This window comes from Nelumbo nucifera, chromosome 4, assembly GCF_055504915.1.
Source record: "Nelumbo nucifera cultivar China Antique chromosome 4, China Antique-T2T, whole genome shotgun sequence".
NCBI classification, from domain to species: Eukaryota; Viridiplantae; Streptophyta; class Magnoliopsida; order Proteales; family Nelumbonaceae; genus Nelumbo; species Nelumbo nucifera.
Window position 1 is genome coordinate 25,386,629 of NC_142652.1, and position 23,878 is coordinate 25,410,506.

The window sequence follows — 23,878 nt, forward strand, 5'->3', positions numbered from 1 at the left end:
ATAAAAAAAGTGCAGATCTATGACTGGTAGATTTTTTTTAGTGTTTTTTTCCTTTTCCTTGGTCATGTACCAAGAAGAAACTATATGACTCCAGACTGCTGAATGTATTCTGAGAAGTTGTGAGGTTTGAACCTCTTTTTTTTTTATGGATCGTGTGATCCCATGTCTGAGAATTCAGATCTGTAGGTCGTGGATGACCTGATCTTTTAACCCTTGTGGTGTTACCATACTGGTTTATGACCCCTCCTAGCAGTCGATGTGTTTGGGGTGTTTGGAAGCTGGTGGAGTGTGACTGTTAGGTCAGATTAGCTCTGAGATCACCCTAAAATCTTGCATTTTTTGGTCAATCTAGGCTGGTTTGTGGTTAGATTGTGTCTAGATTGCAGTGTGTGCATGTGGACTTCATCCTTGGTGTTTCTAGGACTGTTTGTTTGGTGATAGGAGGGATCATAAAATGTGTGTAAGGTCTGAAAGGTGTTTGAATTATGTCCTCTGAGAATTCTGCAACTTCAAGAATTTCAGGAGGTCAAAATGGAATGAGTGGGGGGATGGATATGAGTTTCCCCATGGCTGTAATCCCCTTTGATGGACTGAACTATCTTGAATGGTCTAGGGGAATTAAACTTTATACTACTGCTAGAGGAAAAATTGGGTATATTAATGGTAAAATCAAGGAACCAAAGACTGGTAGTGCTGAACATGATAGATGGGACCAAGAAAATAGCATGGTGATGTCATGGCTGAAATAGCTTGTGAAACATGGGAACAAGCAAAATCTACCTATTCAGAACAGAGGCACTATGCAAAGATATATCAATTACAAGCAGAATCTTCCACTTGCAAGCAAGGGGAGAAGAGTCTCTCAGTATATTATTCAAACTTGACATCAATTTGGAAGGAATTGGATCATTATCAAAATGTGAATTGGAAGTGCGATGAGGATGCAAGGGCCTACAAATCACTTGTTTACCAGCAACGGGTATTTGTCTTTCTTTTGGGGCTGAATCCTATATATGAATCCATGAGGGTACAAATCTTAGGAAGTAAGAACCTACCTTTAGTCCAAGAAGTTTATGCCCTAGTTTAGTCTGAAGAGAGTAGAAGAAGTGTGATGAATTGTACAGAAGGGGAACCGATTGCACTAGTTGTCTGAGGGGGTACAAGTTCAAATGTTGGAGGTTCTTTTAAAAAGGGAGGTTCACAGAAGAGAGTGGATGACAAAGACAAACTTTGGTGCACTCATTGTCAAAAGTCCAGGCACACTAGAGACACATGTTGGGATCTTCATGGCAAACCGAAATGGGCTCGGGAATTGAGTAAGAAGTCTGATCCAATTAAGAAGCCAACCCAGCAGAGTCAGAAGAAATATAACTCAGCAAATGTGCATCGCAAGAGACTAGTCCCATGGTGCCCCAAGAGCAACACTCTGGTTCTGACCCCAAGGAAGAGATCATCAACTCCTTTTGTGACCACTTGGAATTATATGGTAGGTCACTTCGCCAGATGGATTCTGGCCCTACTCCTTCTACCTCCTTTGCGTCTACATCAGGTAACAACTGCCACTGCCTTCCATGTGTCATCTCATACATCTGATTCCCCTTGGATAATTGACTCTGGAGCCTCAAACCACATGACTGGTAAGTCAAATTTATTTCAGACATATAACCTCTTCTCTGGGAGAGGTAAGGTGAGACTAGCTGATGGGTCTTATTCCACCATAACCGGTCAAGGAATCATCTCCCTTCCTCATGGTCTTACCCTCTCTAATGTGTTGCATGTTCCTAAATTACCTATCAATTTACTTTCCATTAGCAGTATTACTCATTCCTTGAATTGTTCAGTGACCTTCTTTCCTTTTTCGTGTGTATTTCAGGATTTGACCTCGGGGAAGACGATTGGTAGAGGAAGCATGGTGGATGGCCTGTATGTGTTGGAGAATAAAGCTAGTCTTGTGGCCACAGAGTCTTTAAGTTCTTCTAGTGAGAGTTATTCCTACTTGTGGCATAATCGTCTTGGTCACCTTTCGTTTGAGTCTTTAAAACTTATGTTTCCTGAGTTGTTTAAGTCTTTGTTAGTTAGTAAATTGCAGTGTCATACATGCCAATTGAGCAAACATTGTAGAAATTCCTTTCCTTTAAGAAATAAAAGATCTGAATTTCCTTTTCATATTGTCTATTCTGATGTTTGGGGCCCTATTTCTCTACCTACTGAGACTGGATATAAATATTTCATTACTTTGATCAATGACTACTCTATATATACTTGGGTGTATCCTATGCAATCTAGAGATGAAGTGCCAAAGATTGTGAAAAACTTTCAACGAATGATTTTCACTCAATTTCAAACTGAAATTCACATTTTCCAGTCGGACAATGCAAAAGAGTACTTCCATAGTGATCTCACAGAGTTCTTTGCTTCGTGTGGATCTCTTCATCGAAGCTCTTGTGCCAGGACACCTCAACAAAACGATGTTGCTGAAAGGAAAAATCGTTATCTACTTGAGGTAGCTCTTGGTTTATTACTTCATATGAATGTTCCGAAACGTTTTTGGATGGATGCTGTTATGTGTGCTGCATATATCATCAACTGTTGTCCCCTATTCTAATGCGTGTCTTCGGGTGTCGTTGCTTCGTTCATGACTTGTCTCCTACTCGCGGTAAACTCGATCCCCGTGCTACTCCTTGTGTTTTTCTTGGTTATCCGTTATCGCAAAAGGGTTACCGCTGCTATAATACTGCTTCACGCAAGTACTATGTCTCCATGGATGTATTGTTCTTTGAGAGTCAACCCTTCTTCTCGGTTTCTCCTCAGGGGGAGAGTAGGGTTGAGGAGAAACACACTCAAGTTCAACTACCTCCTCTTCCCGACCCTTCTCCATTTCGGGTCTTTCTTTGCCGCCATAAGAGCCAACAGAGTTCAAGAGCCGTGGAACCCAAAACTATGCAACCAATATCATCGGACTCTACATAGGTAGATCCTCCTCATCATCCAGGTACACTTGTTCCCATTGATATGCCTAAATCTCTTAACATTGATCCTCCTGTTGTTAATGATCTTGATGTTCCTATTGTTAAGAGAAAGGGTGTTAGGTCTTGTACTACTAATCATCCTATCTCTCACTTTGTGTCCTATGATCATATTTCACCTTCATACTATGCATTCCTTTCCTCTATTGACAGCGTCTCTATTCCTAAGAATGTAGTAGAAGCTTTATCCAAACTTGAATGGACAGATGCAATGAAGGAAAAAATTAATGCCTTACACAAAAATGGCACCTGGGAGTTAGTGGATCTTCCTGAAGGGAAGGAACCAGTGGGTTGCAAGTGGGTATTCACATTTAAGTATAGAGCTGATGGTTTAGTAGAAAGATACAAAGCTAGATTGGTGGCCAAAGGGTTTATACAAGTGTATGGAGTAGACTATGCAGAGACCTTTACTCCAGTAGCCAAGATGAATTCAATTAGAATCCTCCTCTCACTAGCAGCTAACCTTGATTGGGAACTTCATCTGTTGCATGCTTGAATGGTGACCTAGAGGAAGAGGTTTACATGACTCAACCTCTAGGTTGCTGAGCCAAAGGTAGTGAGCAGAAGGTGTGCAAATTAAAAAAATCTTTGTATGGGTTAAAGCAATCACCTCGGGCCTAGTTTAGTAGGTTTCATTTAGCAGTGCAACAGATGGGATTCAAACAATGCCAGTCAGATCATACTTTATTTGTGAAAAAAGGTGAAGGGAAAATTGCATCTTTAATTGTCTATGTTGATGACATAGTAATCACAGGAGACTAGAAGACTGAAATACAGAAGCTGAAGAAATTCCTAGCCACTCAATTTGAGGTGAAAGATCTAGGCCCCTTACGTTATTTTCTTGGAATTGAAGTTGCGCGCTCAAAAAGGGGCATCTTTATTTTCCAAAGAAAATATGTACTAGATCTATTAGAGGATACAGACAAGTTGGGAGTGAAACCAATTGATTCACCCATTGAACCCAACCATCAGCTAGGAGACAGTCAGGGGGAGTGTTTGAAAGATGTAAAGAAGTTTCAGAGACTTGTAGGGAGACTCTTATATTTGTCTATGACCAGACTTGATATTGCCTATGTAGTGGGTGTTCTTAGCCAGTTCATGCATAATCCTAAGACAACTCACTTTGAAGCTGTAAAAAGAATCTTTAGATGCCTCAAGAAGTTCCCAAGAGCTGGTTTGCTTTTCTAGAAAGATGGGCATTTGAAAGTGGAGGTGTATATAGATGCTGATTGGGCAGGGGTAATCGATGACAGAAAATCTACCAGTGGGTATTGTACCTTTGTGGGAGGAAACCTAGTCACCTGGAGAAGTAAGAAGCAAAGTGTGGTGGCTAGATCCAGTGCTGAGGCAGAACACAGAGCCATGTCTCATGGTGTTGCTGAAATGATGTGGATAAAAAATTTGTTAGGAGAATTGGGTTTTGCAGTTAACAAACCTATGTCACCCTACTATGACAACAAGGCTTCTATCAACATTGCTGTTAACCTAGTCCTCCATGATAGAACAAAACATATTGAAGTGGACAAGCCTTTTATTAGAGAAAAACTTGTGAGCGGAGAAGTGTGCACTCCTTATGTTAGTTCAGAGGAACAACTTGCAGACATCTTCACCAAGGGCCTTCAACACGTGCGGCATAATAATTTGTGTGACAAACTGGGCATGATTGACATCCATGTCCCAACTTGAGGGGGAGTGTTGGAATGTTAACTTTATTTATTATGTTTGTATTCTGCTGAGTTAGAGTCTGTTTGGACAAATTAAAGCAGTTTTTTCTTTTGTTTTTTGTGCTGTAACTTAAGTAGGGGCATAAGGGTTCTTTCCCTTCTAATTATGGTTGCTCTATATATATTAATATAAGCTGGTGCCGCCAGCATTGTAGCGGCATTGTAGCAGACTCCAAATCTCTCTCTTCTCTCCTCTCCTCTCTCCTCTCTTCCTCTTCTCTTCTCCTACCTCTCTTCTCCTTTGTTCGGCTGTTAATAGTCTTCTATGCACATGACCAAACCATCATTGTCTATTTTCTCTCCTCTTATCACCTATTGGAGCTACTCCTAACAAATTGGGTCTCCTATGCCCCCCCCCCCACCAGGACTTTTTATATTTGATTTTAATAACGTTTTTGTGGCCGTCCATCCAAAGTTTGGGGGTCAAAAAAAAGAAAACACACTTTATTGCCTTAGGATTAAACTTGGATCTATGGGGACCTAGTATGTGAATAAAACATGTATGGCCAAAAACCCGTAGAGGAACAGAAAAAACATCATCTTTGGAGGACAACACACTGAATGGGGTCTTGAACCGAAGAACCAAAGAGGGGACTCTGTTAATGAGATAAATTATATGGATGGCATCCATGTAACAAGGGCGGAGTGATCAAGTGTCGATTGATGTAATAGAGCCTTCCTCATACTCTCTTAACTATGTCCAAGAGAGTATGCCTGTGATAGAGATATATCCTCCCAAGAACAGAGAAAATGACAGGAACACCCTGGTTGTACAACACATCATATATAAGAAAAAAATATAAATAAACAAAATAAAAAAGAATAAGCTGTAATCATTCAACAAGAAGGACATGAAGAAATCCATCTGATAGTGATGCCTGGTGGAGATTGTAGTATCTCAATGAGGTTCTTCTTTATGTCTTTGAGTGAAATACACTTGAATTCACTAATTACCTGCATCCAAGAGATAGGAAGAAATAGGACTTGGGCACTCAGTATCTCAAAAGATGCCTCTCTTTGTTGGCAAATATATGTCAGTTTGACCTCAAAAAAGTGCTCCACATAAGAAAAAAGAGAGTTTTTGCTACATGTTCGGCCCAAACTTACTGCATATGGTTTTCACCTTTTATTAGTAATGGGTAAATGCTTGAAGTCTCCATAACAATATATAGTGATTGTATCTGGTTGTAATTTTATTTGTTTTTTTTTTGTGATACTACTTGAAAAGGCTCTATACTTTATATTTATATTTCATTTAAGTATAAAAGATTTGCAAAAAGGATTTGGGTACGCTCCATAAAAGAAGAGAGCCTTTTACAATGGTAATGCAAAAAGAAAAAATTAAGTATACAACCAGATAGAATCAGTGCCTCGCCAGACATTAATTATGTTATTCATTACTTAATGGCCTTTGATATTCACAGAATTTCTCTAGTCCTTGTTTTTTTTTGTTCCATACTCTTAATCTTGTTTTTCATTCTCTTTTCTGCCTGCACTTCCACTTGCAAGTCTCTTGTTTTATGGCATCTGACTACTCTGTACTCATTAAATGTTAACACCTTGATTATCAGTAGTCAATGGAAGTCATGCTTGTTACTAATTTCTCCACTCTGTCAATATAGGGAAAGCGTAATCCTCGAGCAGCAGATCCATCTGTTGATAATCTTAAGAACCCACAATTTCTCATTCTATTGTCAGAGAATTTCATGGAGGCTCGTGCTGCTCTAAGTCGCCCTGGAATAACAAGTTTGACATCAAATCAAGGTCCAGTGAAGATGGATACAACTTCTGTTCCTCCAGTTTCAGGGCCTTCAGCTTCAATACCTTCAGGTTATTTTGCACATTGAATTTCGTTACACCATTCTTTCAGGTTGTTTTGCATGTTTAATTTGTTTACACCATTCTTCTTTGCCTTATCCTTGTAGAGAACACTCCTAACATTTCTAATCACCTTTTGTAATTAATTGTGCTAAATGTTTACCCGTTATTCTATTTTCAGCACTTAAATGGTATCTTGATTCTTTGCTTAAACAGAAATAAAATGTGTTAAAACATCAACTAATGTGGTCAGACTTGAGCTTGGAGAGCTTACTCTTTTTATGATGTTTCTTCCTTACCAAGTTCTGACTTAATGTATCAGCTCTTAAGAGTAGCATATTAGCTGTTTTTCCCTAATTAGGGACTACCTCCAAATTCTTTTCCCTGGATTATATTCTACCATTGATGTTATTTTCTTTTTCTTTAAAATCACTTGATCATGTTCATCCACTGAGCTGGAATTGAACATGTGAGTTCATGGTCGTGATCCACTGGAGTCTATAGCATCTCTATTGGTTCGGGTAGAGTTAACTAACACATCGTTTGTGGTGTAATCTCTACACCAGGCTGTAAGATTTGATGTTTTTATTTTAATAAAATTATTCTGTTATTATCAAAAAAGAAAAAAAAAACTAACACATTGAATATTTGATACAACTAAGTTTCTGCTTTAGTGGGTGTCAATTACTTGCTTACATTTTATCTCTTCATGTCACTTTCATGACTGATTAAAAAAACTCTATGAAAACAGTACATAGCTATCAGGGAAGTGAATCCAATATGAAAGGCAATACGAATTTCTGTCATACACTTTGCTTAATTGCAAATACAAATGGTTCTTGATTCCTTCTATGAGAATAAGTATAAACAGGCATTCACTTCCTTCTATTGGCACTCAAGGTGCACAAGAGTCAGCTAATGATTAAAAGCCATTTTAGAAAGGTTGAGAGGGTATTTATTACCAGTTATCGGTATTATGCCAACATATTTAGTTGTAATGGTTGACACATATCCACTCTTTTGCCCGGTTTAGTGCTTACAGTCTGTTCTTTTTCATTTGCAGTCAATGGTCCATTGATGACTCGTCAGCAAATTCCTGTTGGGAACATTCCTACTGCAACTGTAAAAGTGGTCAGCTTCATAAACCCTCTATTTTACTTTCATTGGAGTTGTCACTTCTGAAAAAAAAGCAGCTTTTATCACCATTTATCCAGTTTTATTAGTTTCATAACTACGCTACTCCTGGTGCTCTTGTTCAGGAGCCAACCACTGTCTCCTCCATGGTAACGGGACCTGGTTTTTCAAATATTCCACCTGTTTCACATGGGGCTACTCAAGCTGTTCCAAGCTTGCAAACTTCTTCACCAATTGCCTCTTCTCAAGAGATGATAGCAAATGCTGACAATGTGCAGGAATTCAAACCAATAGTGAATCCTGTCTCACAACCCTTGCGTCCTCCAGGTGCTGCAGCAAATGTGAACATTCTCAATAACCTCTCTCAGGTACGGGGAAGTTCTATTGGGCTGCAGACAGTGGGTGCAACTCCCATGGCAATGCATATGTCGAACATGATATCCAGTGGAATGGCATCATCTGTTTTGCCAGCTGCACAAACTGTATTTTCATCTGGACAATCAAGTATCACATCATTAACTGGATCAGGGTCATTAATGGGGACTGCACAAGTTACCCAAAACACAGCTATTGGTTCATTGACTTCAGCAGCTTCTAATATATCTGGAAACTCAAACCTAGGCATTTCACAACCATTGGCTAATATTCAAGGAGCTGTTAGCATGGGCCAACCAGTACCCACTGTTGGCCAAGGAAATCTTTCAGGAACACAAATAGGACAAAGTGGAATTGGTATGAATCAAAACATAATGACTGGACTTGGTCCATCAGGTATTTCATCTGGAGCTGGTACAATGATTCCTACTCCAGGAATGTCTCAACAAGTCCAGGGTGGGACACAATCCCTTGGTGTGAACAATGGTTCTGCAGCTAATGTGCAACAGACAGCAGGCACTCTCCAACCATCACAGTCCAGATATGTTAAACTCTGGGAGGTAATTCTGGTGCCTTTTGTTGCTTTATTGAAAGGGTTAATTGTAAAACTGTATATTTGAATGTTTAAATCTATTCATGGTTTAACATTATTCTTTTCAAGAATTTGTGTTATATGATGAAATACAATAAAGCTTGGTATCTTTTAGATTTTTTTTGGCAAAATGTCTTTCTGTTACTTTTATCTCTCTTTCTTTTTTAAATTTATTTATTGATTAAGGAGAAAAATATTTACTAAAATCAAAAGAGAGGTTTGAGGAGGTTTATAAGTAGAGGAGTAAAAACTAACATCTTCCTTTTTCTAAGCCTAACTAAGCATCCCTCTGGTTATCAGATCTAGGATTTCTGAACATAAGAGAAGTTTAAGAAACTAAATGAACAAGGTGTTTTGCCCAAAATTTCAGTTTTACTTTTTGAGTCATAATATCAGTCTGTTTTTCTGCTCATTGTAGATTCTGGAAACACTGACTTACTGGAATGACTTCTGTGGACATGCAGGGAGCCTTATCAGGACAAAGACAAGGACAACCTGTATTTATTACTAGACTTGAAGTATGTATTCATACATATGATCAAGATAATTTTACTTTCATATTATGTTGGAATGTTGTTCTCATCCTTACAGCATTAGTGATTGTTTGATATAGGAAATTACAAAATTGAATATGATTTGTAATCTTCTTCTCTAATTTATCTCAAAAACTGATACCTAACACATTTTCCTTTGTGACAGGGCTATAGGAATGTAACAGCATCTGAGACGTAAGTTGATGGGTTTCATCGCTTATAAAATCATCTATTTTAACTTTGTGCCATCTCTTTTATCAGTAGTCAATGAAAATTATTACTACCACTTAAAATTTTCTAAGACCATAAAAAAGCCCAGTCTTTAGGGGTGCAGGAGGGGGTTGGAGGACATTGAAACCAATAGAGAAGCTAGATAAATATATTACTAGAATCCACCTAACATTATCAAAGGAATATTCCTTGATCATACCCACAGTAAATGAATAAAATAAGCTATGGATATTTTGTGATGCAGTAGGCCTACAGAGAGTTTTTTTCCTTTCTGGTTTTCTTTTCTGTTTTTTCTAGAAGACTTCAATCAACCTAGTCATTTGGCAAGGTTGTATGCAGTGTTTCTTCTTGATCTTACTCTGTTTTACATAGAAGAACAGAGAAGATATTAGCTGACAGAGGTAGGAAGAGATAAGAGAGGAAGAAGACCTATCCCCTTAATGAACCAAGATCCATTTTGTATTTGTAGTTCAACCTTTTTTTTTTTTTTCCCCTTGCAGAAGTTTCCTTCCTAGGGAGGACAGGGTTATACTGCTTTTGGTACTATCAAAAGTAGTCCTTCAACCACATATGTTTGTAGCCCAAAATCTCTGTTTTCAAAACCAGGTTGCACTACCTGGAACTTTATATGTCTGTAGGTTAAAACATTTGTATGGGAAACTGTCCTTTGTCAATAATTCTAGACAGTTGATTAATAAATGGAAGCCCCTCCATATATTTCATATATTCAAGCGTCCTTTTCATCTATCATATCAACTGCATGAATTTTGTTAAAAATCTGCTAAATATTTCCTTACTACCCTAAGTCATGTACCCTTCCCTTTGTGATTTGCAATAAATTACTCTCTTCAAGCTACTGCATTCTTTAGGTCTTTATCTTACATGCTCTGTCAGTGTTGACTTCTGGTGCTATCTTTAAGTTCTCAAAATATCCTTCCTAAATATATCCATCCTGGTCTTGCTATTCATCCACTTCAACTTCCTGAAATGTCTTGACACTAATTTTATGGAAGTGTTATTGTGCATTGGCACCATGAAGTATGGTCAGTCTTAAATCTGTCCAGAAACAGTTTATCTGTATAAAAGCTATGAACAGCTGTTTATGTTTCTAGAGATAAAAAGTGCATTATTGTGTCATTGGAAATTTCTGGCACTGTATGTCTATAGTAGGCGATCAAGACTACAATCAGCCTTGAATCCTAATGGATTTCAGATTAGGAAAGGTAGAAGAAAAGTAAGGAAAAGAAGAAAAGAGAGGAGAAGAACAGGAGAACACAAAGGTTTGAAAGGAGGGACAGATTCTAAATTGATCTGCCGCCGCCACTCTTAGTATTTATAGGTTATGTTCAGTACATAGAGGAAATGACAGATCTGCCCTTAATACTTACATGACAAATAAAGCAAATAACAAACTGAAATAAATAACAACTGAAATAACACGCTGACCACCAACTAACACTAACATGACTGAAACAAATAATTGCACATACTGTCCTACGAACACAGTGGGGACCACAGCTGTGGGGCCCACATCAGTGTTCTCTACATCTATCATATTCTAAGATTGGTATTGAAGTCAAGTTTTGACGCAAGTTCTTTCTATTTCAGGCTTGCATCTGATTGGCCACCCACAATGCAAATAGTTCGTCTGATATCTCAGGATCATATGAACAACAAGTAATTTCTGATTGCTGTCCCTGTTTTTATTTTATTATAGACTTCTGTCTCATCCTGTTTATCTGTATTTATGTTTGGTTCTGATGAATAATATACCTTTTTAATTTGTTCTATTTTTTATTTAATATCAGGCAATATGTGGGAAAGGCAGATTTCTTAGTTTTCCGGGCACTGAATCAACATGGGTTTCTTGGACAACTTCAGGATAAGAAGCTTGTGAGTCGATGGAAGCTCAGCTTTCTTGTTTAGATGTATTTTGTCTGTCATATTTTTATCTGAAAGCTGATACAGTTCTTATTTTTTCCCTTTTTGTTTATTACTGTAGAACAGATGAGCATTACCTTTAACATAAAATATTAGCATCTGGTCAGTGTAGGAGATTAAAGCAATGTTGTAAGATTTGGACCAGACACAAAACTGGAATGCCTGCTGGGTCATGGGTCAAACAGTCTGACCACTGAGTCAACCCAGTGACCCATGACATCATATAAACAAGATATAAAATATTGTATAATGATACATCATATGTATATGTAGTGGCTAAATGGTTTGCTTGGTTTTTAATACAAGTGACCAGGGTTCAAGTCTTTTTAACTAGCATTTTATTAAAAAATGTATACATATTTGATAAATATAAATATTACAGAGACAGAAACTAAAACAAATGGCATACTTGATCAATGGTAGCATGTAGCACACAAAGAATAGGTCTCAGCTTCAAATCTTGTCATTGACATTTTGTAATTTCTCGATAAGTCATTGATCGGGGGGGGGGGGTTGTTTGAAATTGGCCAGATCATTGAAACCCAGATAGTTTTCAATGGGTCACCCGTTTTTTCAGAAATTTGAAAAACTAGGGTTTCATGCCTACTGGTTCCCAGTTTTCATGGCCCAACTGTCTGGTCCAGCTTGAGTCTTAACAACATTGGATGTAACTTTTAAGTTGAGAAAGTCCTTTATGATTTACAGTGTCATTTACTCATTTGATTAGTTGAATTCTCTCTAGAACATACTTTTTTTTTTGGAAAAGGTAAGGTAAAGTATTTTATTAAGTATCAAAAGTATAAATATCTGTACAAGAGGCTGTACACACAGTACTAGGACTCTTCCTCTTCCTCACACTCCAGTTCTTCCTGATTTTGATGCCAAAACATAGATCACCCTCCTGATGACTGGAAAACACCAAAAAATCCAACAACTGGACAATCTAAAGTAGATTGATCATCCCTTTATCTCATGCAATCGGCTGATCTAGGACTGCATGGAAAAACTCCAAGAAACCCTAAGTGAGCTCTGATACCAAGTAGAAAACTGCTGAAATAAAAAACTGTAAAAGAAAAAGAATATTTCTTGAAGAAGAAGGAAAGAGAGAAGGAAGAGAAGAGAAGAGATTTGAGAGAGAAAAGAGAGCAGTAATTCTGGCCACCCTCTTCACTATTATTTATAGTTTAAAATAATAGAGTACAAAGACCAATATGCCCTTATAGGGAGGCTAACCAATAGAACAGCATAAAACACTTAAAATAACTACTAAAAAAGGACCCAACAAGAGTGTTGTGGTCCCCACTTCCTATCTAAACAATAACTAATAAAAAACTACCACTACAAACTGCACAAAACTGTCTAAAACCTCAGCAGTGGTTACAACATTAATGATCAGAAGAGCATTCCATGTATGCACAGCTATCAAATGTTTTGGGCATGGTTTGTTCAATTTTGAAGAGTGATTTCATGGTTGATAATATAAATCCTTTCATTTTCTAATATCTGGCATTCTTTAATGCTTTCAGTGTGCAGTAATCCAACTGCCATCTCAGACGCTGCTCCTTTCAGTTTCTGACAAGGCCTGCCGCTTGATTGGAATGCTTTTCCCTGGGGTAAGTTAATAGCACAATCAATCTTGCGGAGTTACATGCATCTCTCAACTGAACAATATTTTCTGTGAACCAGGATATGGTTGTATTCAAGCCACAAATACCTAATCAGCAGCAACAGCAGCAGCAGCAACAATTACAGCAACAACAACTACAGCAACAGCAACAATTGCAGCAGCAGCAGCAACAACAACAACATCAGCAACAGTTGCAACAACATCCACAGCTTCTGCAGCTACAGCAGCAACAGCATCCTCCACAGCTGCAACAACAGCAACAGCATTTACAGCTACAGCAGCAGCAACATCAGCAGTTACAACAACAACAGCATCAGCAACTGCAACAACAGTCACAACAGCACCAATCACAGCAAATGGTTGGTGCAGGAATGACACAAGCATATGTTCAAGGCCCAAGTAGATCACAACTAATGTCTCAGGGACAAATATCATCTCAAGGCCCACCAAACATGCCTGGAGGAGGGTATTTAAATTAATTGAGCTGTGCTATGCCTCAAGAACACAGCTGTGGACAGACAAGAAATGGGAGTTACGGAGGAGCTGAAGGAGCTAATTTTTAAATTATTTCTAGGAAACAAATGTATCAGGTCAAAAACTAATCTCTCAGGTCAAAATCATTTCAGGCAAGCTGGCTGTAACCTTATTTTGTTAGAAATACACTTCATGGGTGCGAATGAAATAAATTATATCAGGAGTATCGGAGAAACAAATACATTGGAAAACTTTTACCAAAAAAAAAAAAGATTAGGAAACAATCACTCCTGTATCAAGTAACTAAAATTGTAGTGCACGATGTAATAAATAATTTAAGGGCTTGTAATTTTACAATGGATAGGGCATTGAACCGAATGGAATGGCGCACCCTGTCCCTATATAGTTGGGACAAGGCTTAGATGATGATGATCATGAAAGAATTGGGTGTAAAGAGACGAAAGTTTTTATCTTTTTGTTTTGGTTTCAGAGTCGGGTTTTGGGTAGGCGGTGGGCTATTGTCTAAAAGCTCTTGGATATGTATTTGCTGCCTAATTAAGTGCATGATGAATTTTACAGTCCGTGACTTATCCAGTGCTATTCCAAACTGTCACGATCCATTTGTCCTATGTTGGTAGTATGGGATGCTAATGTGATGCTGTTGTGGGGTATATATGTGCTTGGGTTCCCTCCTTCTAACAATTAGCTTTTAAGGGTGAGTTCTCCTAAGGCATATATCAAATGGTATCAGAGCCTACACTATGCCTTTCAGTTGCAATTGTGCGGCGGCACAGGTGGTGACGTCAGTATTGCAGTGTTTGGCCAAGACTAGGGGGACTATTGCAAAGCCAGCCTGTGTGAGTGCCGGGACTGCAGATCGTGGTGGAATGTTACAATCCATTAGTCCCACATCGGTAGTATGGAATGCCGTTCTGGGTTCCCTCCCTCTAACAGTTAGCTTTTAGGGGTGAGTTCTCCAAAGGCACATAACAAATGGTATTAGAGCCTACACTATGCCTCCCAGTTGCAATTGTGCGGCGCAAGTGGTGATGTTGGTATTGCAGTGTTCGGCTGGGACTAGGTAGACTAGTGCAAAGCCAGCCTGCATGGGTGGCGAGACTGTGGAAGCGTGGTGGGATGTTACAATCCATTTGTCCCATGTTGGTTGTATGGGATGCTAATGTGAGGTGTAGAATGGGATGCTGTTGTGGGGTGTATATGTGCTTGGGTTCCCTCCCTCTAACAGCTAGCTTTTAGGGATGAGTTCTCCCAAGACATATTAAATTCAAAGATGTATTTTTTCTCTAATCAGTAATAGATGATCAATTTCTATTAATAATACAATGGAAAATGTAGTCTTTAGGGCTTCCTTGGTACATCAAGATGATCCTTCAACCTATTGGGGCGGGCAGGGTTTTGGAAAGACTCAATGGACCATCTTGCAAATGAGTTTGCCAAAGTTTTGACATCTCCATGAACCCAATTAAACGTTTTGTTCAACTGGTTTTGCAAGTTTAACTGTGCTAACTTTTTCCTGGCACCTTGTAGCTTCCCCAATCTGAATTTAAACTAATACAATTCAAAGGTGGAGGGACCATCCCCCACCCACCCAATTGGACTGATCTTCTGGAAGAAGAGGAAGTAACATGATTTCATCCTTGGATTATGCCATCAGTGCCAACATTCCATGAAGTGGCTGTGAAGCTTAAACAAACACTCAAACAACTATGGCGATGTAGGCATATAGATGTATAATTTGTACTAGACAAAGGCCATCGTTTCAGAGGAAACACCAGTACCAGTAGTGCTAACTGCTAAATGAACAAGAAGTAGAATCACAATCAAGATAAGATTGAAATTGAATATTTTGCTTTCAGCATGCCGCGGTAAAATATATACGAAGTTACAAACTATATTCTTGTGCTTCTTCGGTATCTTTCTTTCAGGTAAGAATATACAACTACCTTTATCAGTACAACTTTCTAATACAACTATACAAGTATGTCCTGCGTATAAAGACCTTAAAAGGAATGTTATTCTAACCTATTTACCTCTCCTAAAAGAAATAAATAGATATACAACTAAGAACCTATTTAACTAATTACACTGAGGTTAAACTAAAGACAATGATATATTAAGTTTGTTATAACTTACAACAACTCAATTGGTATACAATCATCAGAATATAAACGTACAATAAATTCAACTTTTGAAGCACCAGGAGGGACATCTGCCAGGGGTTTAATACTCATTAGTTTTGCACTTTCCACCTATTCGGGTAGTCTATCACATCTTTTTTCCTTCAACATGACAGCCTTCTTAGTATTCTGCTACTTAGATGCTGTTGAGGCGGGACATAACGTAGGCCAAGAGTTCTTCTCGGTGAGAGAATGTGAAATCCAAGTGGGCATATTCGAACTCGTTGAATGAAACCATCACACCTGAATTTTTCATCAGCTTGTAATGTTTCCTCACCATGGATGACGGGATCACCTTATCCTTTCTCCCAGCAACCAGATTGACAGGCATGTCTATAAGATCATAGTACTTGCCTAAGTCCAAGGGCTCAACTGATCCATATACTTCCATGTTGGCAGCTGTGTTACCATAATCATACATTATAAACTTCCCTGCACGCTTCATCTGTGCCAAGTGAAGAGCAACATGAAAGGATACTCCAGGCATGTCATATATGTTGTAGTGAGGCAATCCTAACACCCCCACCCAATTTGAGCTGTCACCACCCACGACATAACTCATAAGGGTCTGAACCAGACCTCCCAAGGCAGGGTAGTTGTTGAAGTCCTTGGCCAACTTGTTCAGCAGCATTCGGAAAAATCTTGTTGGTATGTATATTCCTGGCATAAGTGGTGCCAGTATTGGAGACAGCATAAGAAACAGGTGTTGTATTATCGTGAATACTATGGTAGAGTGGTCATGGAAGCCAGCAGGTGATAACTGTATCAACCTTGATAGTCTATGGGGCTTTTCTTCAATCCTACGTGTTATTACATACATCAATATGGTTGCTCCTCCCAAGCTGTGGCAAATTGCACAAAGTTTGTAAGGCTGATCATGACTGGTTTTTTCTTCAATATCAGATTGGCTGCTCTTCAGTTCAGAGGTTTTCACTTCATGAATCTTCTCTATCATTGCAGGTATATCTTGAATTCCATGCTCACTTATGGAGTATCTCCAGTACCTGCAAGATGAACAACTTATTGGAATGATATTTATTTAATATCAATTATAAACAACAATTATGCCACACAAGCAATGATATTCCTATATTCCTATTTACTTCATATTTCGACTTTACTGCTGTGACCAATTGAAGAGAACTGTATCTTATTGTTGCTGAAATATGTATACCAATCAACAGAGACTAGACTTACTGTCGAGAGGAAATGTTCTTGTCAACGTGTTCCCTAGATACCAAACCACGAAAGTTCCCAAGGAAGACATCATAACCTGCAAAAGAGGAGAAAATTTTAGTCCATAGTTTGATCTTAACAATAAAATATTTTGAAAATCATGAATTTATCTTTAGAGCATACCTTGATCGAAGGCTGCAAATGCAGGAGAACCAACAACTCCATTGGATACCCATCTGAAGATGAGATCAAGACAACTCATAAGTAACAATGATGGGCTAATGGCACTAATTGTAAAAATAAGAATCATGAAGATGTACTTTATGCTAGAATAATTTTTAAAGTCTTCTGTAACCTACTTTTAGTGCATTTTTATCAACATTTCCCTTTCACGAGAAAAATCATTTAATGCTTTCTTTAACATGTTCAATTGCCAATGCAACAAAATATGTCAAGCCTATCTAACAAGAAGACTGCATTTTGTCCATGTAAGATCATGTATTGTATTCAACTGCCTGATACATTCCTGAACTATTTTGAGAAAATTTAATTGATCACATAATTCTATTATTTCTGTGAACTAGTTACATAAGTTGTATTTAAACAGGATTACCCCATCCACATCCCTCATATTCAACTGTTGGCCACATTTTCTTATTTCTGCATGTATCCATGTATGACCATGTCCAACAAATTATTATTATGTGCAATTTTGTGATTTTCTTAGAATACATGTATCTTTTTGTCTAAATTTTCTATCATGTATTTTTAGTTTGTCTGTTTATGCCATTAAATGGAACGTAGTAGAGTGATAGATAGGATGAACTATCTTTTCTACCATGTAAATGCATTATTTTCATTTAAAGTGAGGATATTCTGGAAAAATATCCAGACTGTATCCCATACCAACGTCTATTTGTATCCTGTGAACAGTGGTATTCTCGCTATCTACAGGTACCCAGGCATCATATCTAAACAATAGCAAATCACAAAAGCCTAGAATCCCAACTTAAGATCCTGCCACCTCCGAATGACAGATCTGAGAGGACAGGGTAACTCACCCCATGGAAGAATCCAGTATCCCATGTTGCAGAAACACCACCTTTCGAGAGTCACGCCTGCAAAATGAAATTGCAGGTGTCAGGCATCTATTTACTGGTTCAAATCCACTACAGAAACACCTCAGTAAACCTAAAAAAGAAAAAGATTGATTTGTACCTTCGAATCCTTTCCAAAAGAAGGACATATCCATCAGAAGTAACCACACGAATAGCTTCATATGGGTAACTGAGAAGGCAGGTCCAAATTAGAAAATTTGGTCAGGGAAACAAAAACAGATTGTCTATGATATTAAATAGGACATCCAGAAAAAAAGACATGAAATCTAAAAGTGATATTTCCTTTTCAAACCACTCTCAGACACTTCTTTACATTATGAGATTCAACCTAATTACAAATAGCCTCTATTGAAAGGTAAATTACATCTTGGACTGACTCAAAAAGGTTCTATACATTTAACCAAATAGGCCTTACCCAAACTCCGTTATAACATCTTGGCATGTCCGGGCATCTGTGTTTAGAGACTGATAAAGAGTGTTTTTCCTTTCAGTAGGAGTGGGGTCATTTTCCCCAAGTGTAGATGTTGGAACAGATGTATCTGAACCACAAGAAGATACTTGTTTGATACTGCTGTTGAGAGAAGAAAACCACTTAGATAAAATTCTGAAAGCTTCTGATGGGGAAAGAAGACAGAGTGCTGCCTTATGAAATATGTCAAAGATGGCCTCTATGAATATTTCAATTGCTAGCTGGAGGTCCTGGTGACAGTAACATCAAGCATGAGAAAGGGAAAAAAATAATTCCATGAAATAAAAAGGAATAAAACTAGAAGCATAACAGAAATTAATATCAGAGCAATAACATTTTAAAAAGAGCAGTCCTTTCATACCTCAACAACTCCACGTCTCCTGTCTGTTGTGCAGTGAAAAACATGGTCCTTTAGGAGGTTTGATTTCTTGGTAGAATATAAATCTGTAGGCTGGTGGCATCTGGGGGAACTGGGGATTGACCCCCTAAATCCATATAAGTGATAAAGATGAAAGGGTAATAGCAGAAGAAATGTTACAGGCCAAAAGATTCATGAAAAAGGGTGCTTGACCCAGCTTGCTTCGCATTTATCATACTTGGTGAAGTTACTTGCACGGGACATACATGAAGCTTGGGATAATGGAGATGCAGGATTGTTTTCATTGCTATCTTTTCTTCCAGATGAGTAATCCACAGTTGATGAAGCATTGGAATCCATAGAAAGTTCATAAATGAACTGGTTGAAGGAAGAGACACCACTATCACCAGAAAGGAGCCAAGGAAAGATGATTACATTACATACAAAAATAAATAAATAAATAAATAAATAAATGTGCTATCCCCCTGTTCCAGCCAATGGACAAGTCAAACTTTTTTCTTTTTAACAGAAAATTTCTTTATCTGAGACAAGAAAAGAAAATCCTATGTTGAAATCATTACTAATTGATGGTACATGGACAATGTTGTTTCAAACCATCTTAATTCTATAAAGCAAACTCAGATAAAAAGATGCATTAAATAAGACCAAAGACACTAGTAGCTTTATGGGTAAGTCAATAATGAAAAAGGATATCTATGAAATGTAAGATAGTGTGATCCAAGGTGTCAATAATCATATGATACAGCCTAAATGTTAAAGCAACATCTAAAATACAATACAGAAATTAAAATTAAGTATGACAAATTAATTTAATATTATGGATGTGGAAGGCACTAATTAGTAATATTAATCTCAATGTGTAACAACAATAAGGCAATTTTTTGAATTCTAAACCTAAATCAAGACAGAAATTGTTTAGATCTGACTTTGGAACCTTCAAAGCTCCAGGAGAAAAGATGGTGCATGAATGAAATTCCAAAACAGAAGACATGCCTTGTACATAAAACTCCTGAAATCAATCTAACAGACACTCATGTAAATTGAGAGCAAACTTTTCCAAGTAAAAAAAAAAAAATCCATAATTTGGGTGAAAATCTAACATACTCGTGTAACAATTTCCAGATGAAATATATCATTACAGCCTTCAGTACTTACTTTTCCATCCAACGTGGAAGTCGAGGTCCATGAACAGTTGGCCTGAGTTCCCAGCCATGAATACCTTCGAGAATAGTAGTTTTTCCTGGCAAAATTACCAGCAGAAGTGCAGAAACTTCATTTATCAACCTCACAATATTGTTTAAAGATTCATATGTAAATGTCTTGACTGACCTAGACAGACAGAAATAAGCAGTCAATGCCAAATTTATTTGATGTTACAAAGAGAAATAGCTTCAATAAAGGGCATGAAACCATACTAGTAGCAACATGCATACGATAAAACTGAGGATGAAAATTTCTGCAAAAGGTGCAGCTTTAAAGGGCAGAGCCATATCATGCATGTGGAGAGACACATACATAATCATAATGTAGATATGCTTACAAATAATTTAAATAGCACACTTGGGAAACCCTGTTTAAATTGTGACATGTATTATAAGCTAGACATCCTAGTCTTCTAACTGCAAGTTTGGCCCTATGATTGGTTTCTCACATGTGGCATACAGTAACCAATCCACAGTTCAAAAGCTGAGTTCCTAGAGAAAGGTACAGCATGCCGAGAGCACTGTCTAGAGAATGCTAAAAAGTCAACCTAAGTAGGACAATTGGGTTCTATCTAAATGCAATAACTTATTTCAATATTTAGATTACACAAACATGGGAAAATGCCTCATATTATTTCTTCCGAGGTATCCTTGGTTTTGAGTTCAGACCTGCTCGCTAAATCTGTGGTTTACCTATTTATTTACAAGTAACATTGATGATTAACGTAGCTAATCAGATTATCTAATGATGTATTGATCTGCTAGCTTACTCTTCCATATTTCTTCTCTTTGTTAACATATTATGTTGACACTTCATCACAATATGATCTTGCGGGTAAAAGATAGAGATATAAAAAATTATATGATTACAATTTTTTGCAAGATATATTTGTCTTTTAAGTTTCAATAATCAATAGTTCCTTTCTTTCCAAATGCTCCAAGTGACAGCAAAGGGAAGCAGTTAGCTGGATGCCAAAGGATTCTTCTCTGAATACTATTAGGTCATTTATGCAACGGTCGTTGATGGAATCATATAAGCCTTTTGAAGTGGTATACAACAATGCCAGGATTCCCATGGATAGCTAGATACTGGACCTCAAGAAAAAAAAAAGTAAATTGCTAAGTGAACTGGTTCTTAATTAAATTCCTCTAGCGTAGCATAATTTGGCAATTTAATTTCTTTAAAAAATAGTTAAAGGCAAGTACTTTATCAAAAACCACCTTTGAGGGGAAGAAAAGTTACTTCTGCTGGGACCAACTTGAACCAGCTTGGCCAGGAAGGGAATATCTTTGCCTTCCAAGATGAATGATAAGAACAAAAGCTACCGAAAAAGGCCCTCCTTCCTGGTCCCATACCAAACCAGAAAAACTTCAGAGGCCAAGAAGATTCTCTTCTCAAGCATACAAATTCCTTCACAATTACAGACTCCGAATCATCCAGTTCAGAATTCTTCCAAACAATTTGTTTCTCAAAATTGCGTCGTGCTCCACCACCTTTTAAGGAGATGAATGATTGCATGCAGCTGCTCCTATCTTATTGTCATTATTTTTGTGGAATTCCAAATTGAATCTATCCAAACTACGAATTACAACTCTATTGGTTCTAAAGAAAGAAAAAAAAAACAAGTTTCTAAGAAAACTAGAATCCCAGAAAAATGCGCATTCCATCAAGAAACAAATAAATTCCAAACCAAGATCAACCGGAACCGGAAGAGGAGACGTCACACGTAACCATGATTGCTTATAATGTTGTCAATTCAATTAACAACGGAATCTACTCTAAAATCTAAATGTGAACGTAGGTAATCACAAAAAGCAGAAAACAACAACAGAATTAATTAGAAAAGGAAGAAGAAAAGAAGAAAAAAATTTGTTGGAGGAGAAGAAGATATCATTGGACTAACTCTTTGGTGACTGCGAGGACGCAATCGACAAATCGCTGCATCATGCGTTTGGATAACGAGAAGAGATTGGTGAGATCGATTGTTCGAATGGAGGAAATATCAGAAACAATACCCGCGAAAGCAGGGACATGGCCAATTGTCCATAACTCTCATAAGTAGAGAGAGTAGAGAGTGACGGGAAGTCCACGTGGCAAACATGGGTTGTCCGAGCGTGTTTTCGCACGTTTTTCCGCTCTTTCTCCTTTTCTTTTCACATGTTTGCCACGTGGACCACGCCTTCTTACATTTTCTTTTCGGCATGGAAGATAATTGTGAACGTTGGATTTACATTTCTGCGAAGAAACAAATGGACCTCTGTTCACATCTGCCTACTTTTGTCACTTTCTAAAATAAAATTGCTAAGTCAGCAAAAAAAAATAAAAAAGTTTATTTATATTTTGATTTTGAAAAAATACTATTATTAAAATAAAATATAAGCATACAGATACAGGAAAGGGGCTTTTGGGCTGTGTGCATGGTTAACTAGCTAGGGCAGTTGTGTACAGAATCCGGTGTGAACAGAGGTACCTGTTTATTTGCGGTGCAATTTTATTTGCACTGGTGCAAAAAGTATGAAAGTGCAAATGAGGGGCATATGACAGGCTCATGATGGTGATACATAGCATCATCCACATGGCATCCTGGCCATCTGCTACTAATAAATTCCAGGCAGGTTCAAGTATAAATAAGTGGCATCACTCCCTAAGATCCTCGTGATCTCGTCTGAGCTATCTCTCTCATGCCTCATTTGCCCCCTTTGTTACATGTTAACTTGATCGTTAGAGTCTTTACCCCTGGAATAACACCTGAGACCTTTGACATGCCTCTTTTTTCACAGGTTGGAATTGTAGGCCCTCGACTAAGGAAGTGAAAATACATTGTTGCCCTTGGCCCAACCTTATCAGCAACAAAAAGCTAGTTTTGATTTCTTTTGGTTTTAATTTGTGTCTTACTTATTTCATTTGCTTGCAGTTCAGATAAAATACGATTTAAAATATCGGTACATCAGTGTATCGGCAGGTGGTATCGGTATTTTTTTTTGAATTTCATTTTTTATAGACATTTTTATATTATTTAATAGCTAAAAACTTTCATGGGTGGATGGACTGCCAATCCAAGGGAGATTGCAGGTATTTTCCTTCATTGTTTTTGAGCTGTTCACATCCACAATTCCCTCCCTTGCATCGACCCGTTGAGGGGCTTAACTCAATTATTAATGCTGATATTAATAATTCACTTTGTGCAGTTACGACTGTTGAAGAAATTCACCAAACTCTCTTCAGTATGAGAGCTTATAAAGCCCCTGGCCCCGATGGAGTTCAAGCTTTTGCTTACCAACAATGTTGGAACACGACGCACTCACTATGGTTCAGGAGCTACAAGATTGCTGGTTACACCCTTCCACCATTAACTTACATATGTTCGATTCCCAAAGCTACAGTGGTGGAGGAACCTAAAGCTCGGTTTGGAAGGAGTATAAATGCAAACATGTAGAATGTAAAATTTTATATTTTATATTAGGGAAATTGCTTAAAATTCACCATGAATTTTCAACATTTCTCTTAAATTCACTACAACTTTTCAAAATGTCTAAAACTCACAATGTCAGTAAGTTTTTATTTTACAAGACTCACCTTCCGATAGTGCACCGTTAATGCTTCTAAACAGAGGTGTTCATGTTTGCATAAATATCAACTTTCATGACCAAATTACCCTTGAATGGTGAATTGAAAGAAAAATGGTCCTTTTCAGTTTTCAAATTTCTTGTTTTTTTTTTTTCGTTTTTAATGTTTTATTATAATTTCTATTGTTTTTTTTTATAATTTCTGTTTTTTTATATTTTTTTTATTTTCTATAATCTATAAATCTTTGGTGTTTTTTTATTGTAAAGATATCTGCACGTTGATCACTGCTAGAA

General features: G+C 37.6%; 1 protein-coding gene and 1 pseudogene across 2 annotated transcripts in view; one reads left to right on the forward strand and one right to left on the reverse strand.

The window, feature by feature from the left end:
- Positions 1-13,714, forward strand: part of PFT1 (phytochrome and flowering time regulatory protein (PFT1)) — a 30,690-nt gene extending 16,976 nt beyond the window's left edge. The window contains exons 7-15 of the mRNA XM_010266926.3: positions 6,373-6,580; positions 7,632-7,699; positions 7,828-8,637; positions 9,134-9,187; positions 9,369-9,397; positions 11,042-11,110; positions 11,242-11,326; positions 12,901-12,987; positions 13,061-13,714. Of these exons, the coding sequence (XP_010265228.1) occupies positions 6,373-6,580; positions 7,632-7,699; positions 7,828-8,637; positions 9,134-9,187; positions 9,369-9,397; positions 11,042-11,110; positions 11,242-11,326; positions 12,901-12,987; positions 13,061-13,480 (1,830 nt within the window). The 3' untranslated portion in view covers positions 13,481-13,714. The remainder of the gene's footprint in view (positions 1-6,372; positions 6,581-7,631; positions 7,700-7,827; positions 8,638-9,133; positions 9,188-9,368; positions 9,398-11,041; positions 11,111-11,241; positions 11,327-12,900; positions 12,988-13,060) is intronic.
- Positions 13,715-15,322: 1,608 nt separating this feature from the next.
- Positions 15,323-22,056, reverse strand: LOC104603120 (uncharacterized; annotated as a pseudogene). Its single transcript, XR_016085568.1, has 9 exons — positions 21,922-22,056; positions 19,971-20,055; positions 18,798-19,194; positions 18,383-18,666; positions 18,068-18,136; positions 17,911-17,967; positions 17,033-17,085; positions 16,871-16,946; positions 15,323-16,677 (listed from the first exon to the last, which is right to left on the reverse strand). The product of XR_016085568.1 is annotated as an uncharacterized LOC104603120 (transcript).
- Positions 22,057-23,878: the final 1,822 nt, after the last annotated feature.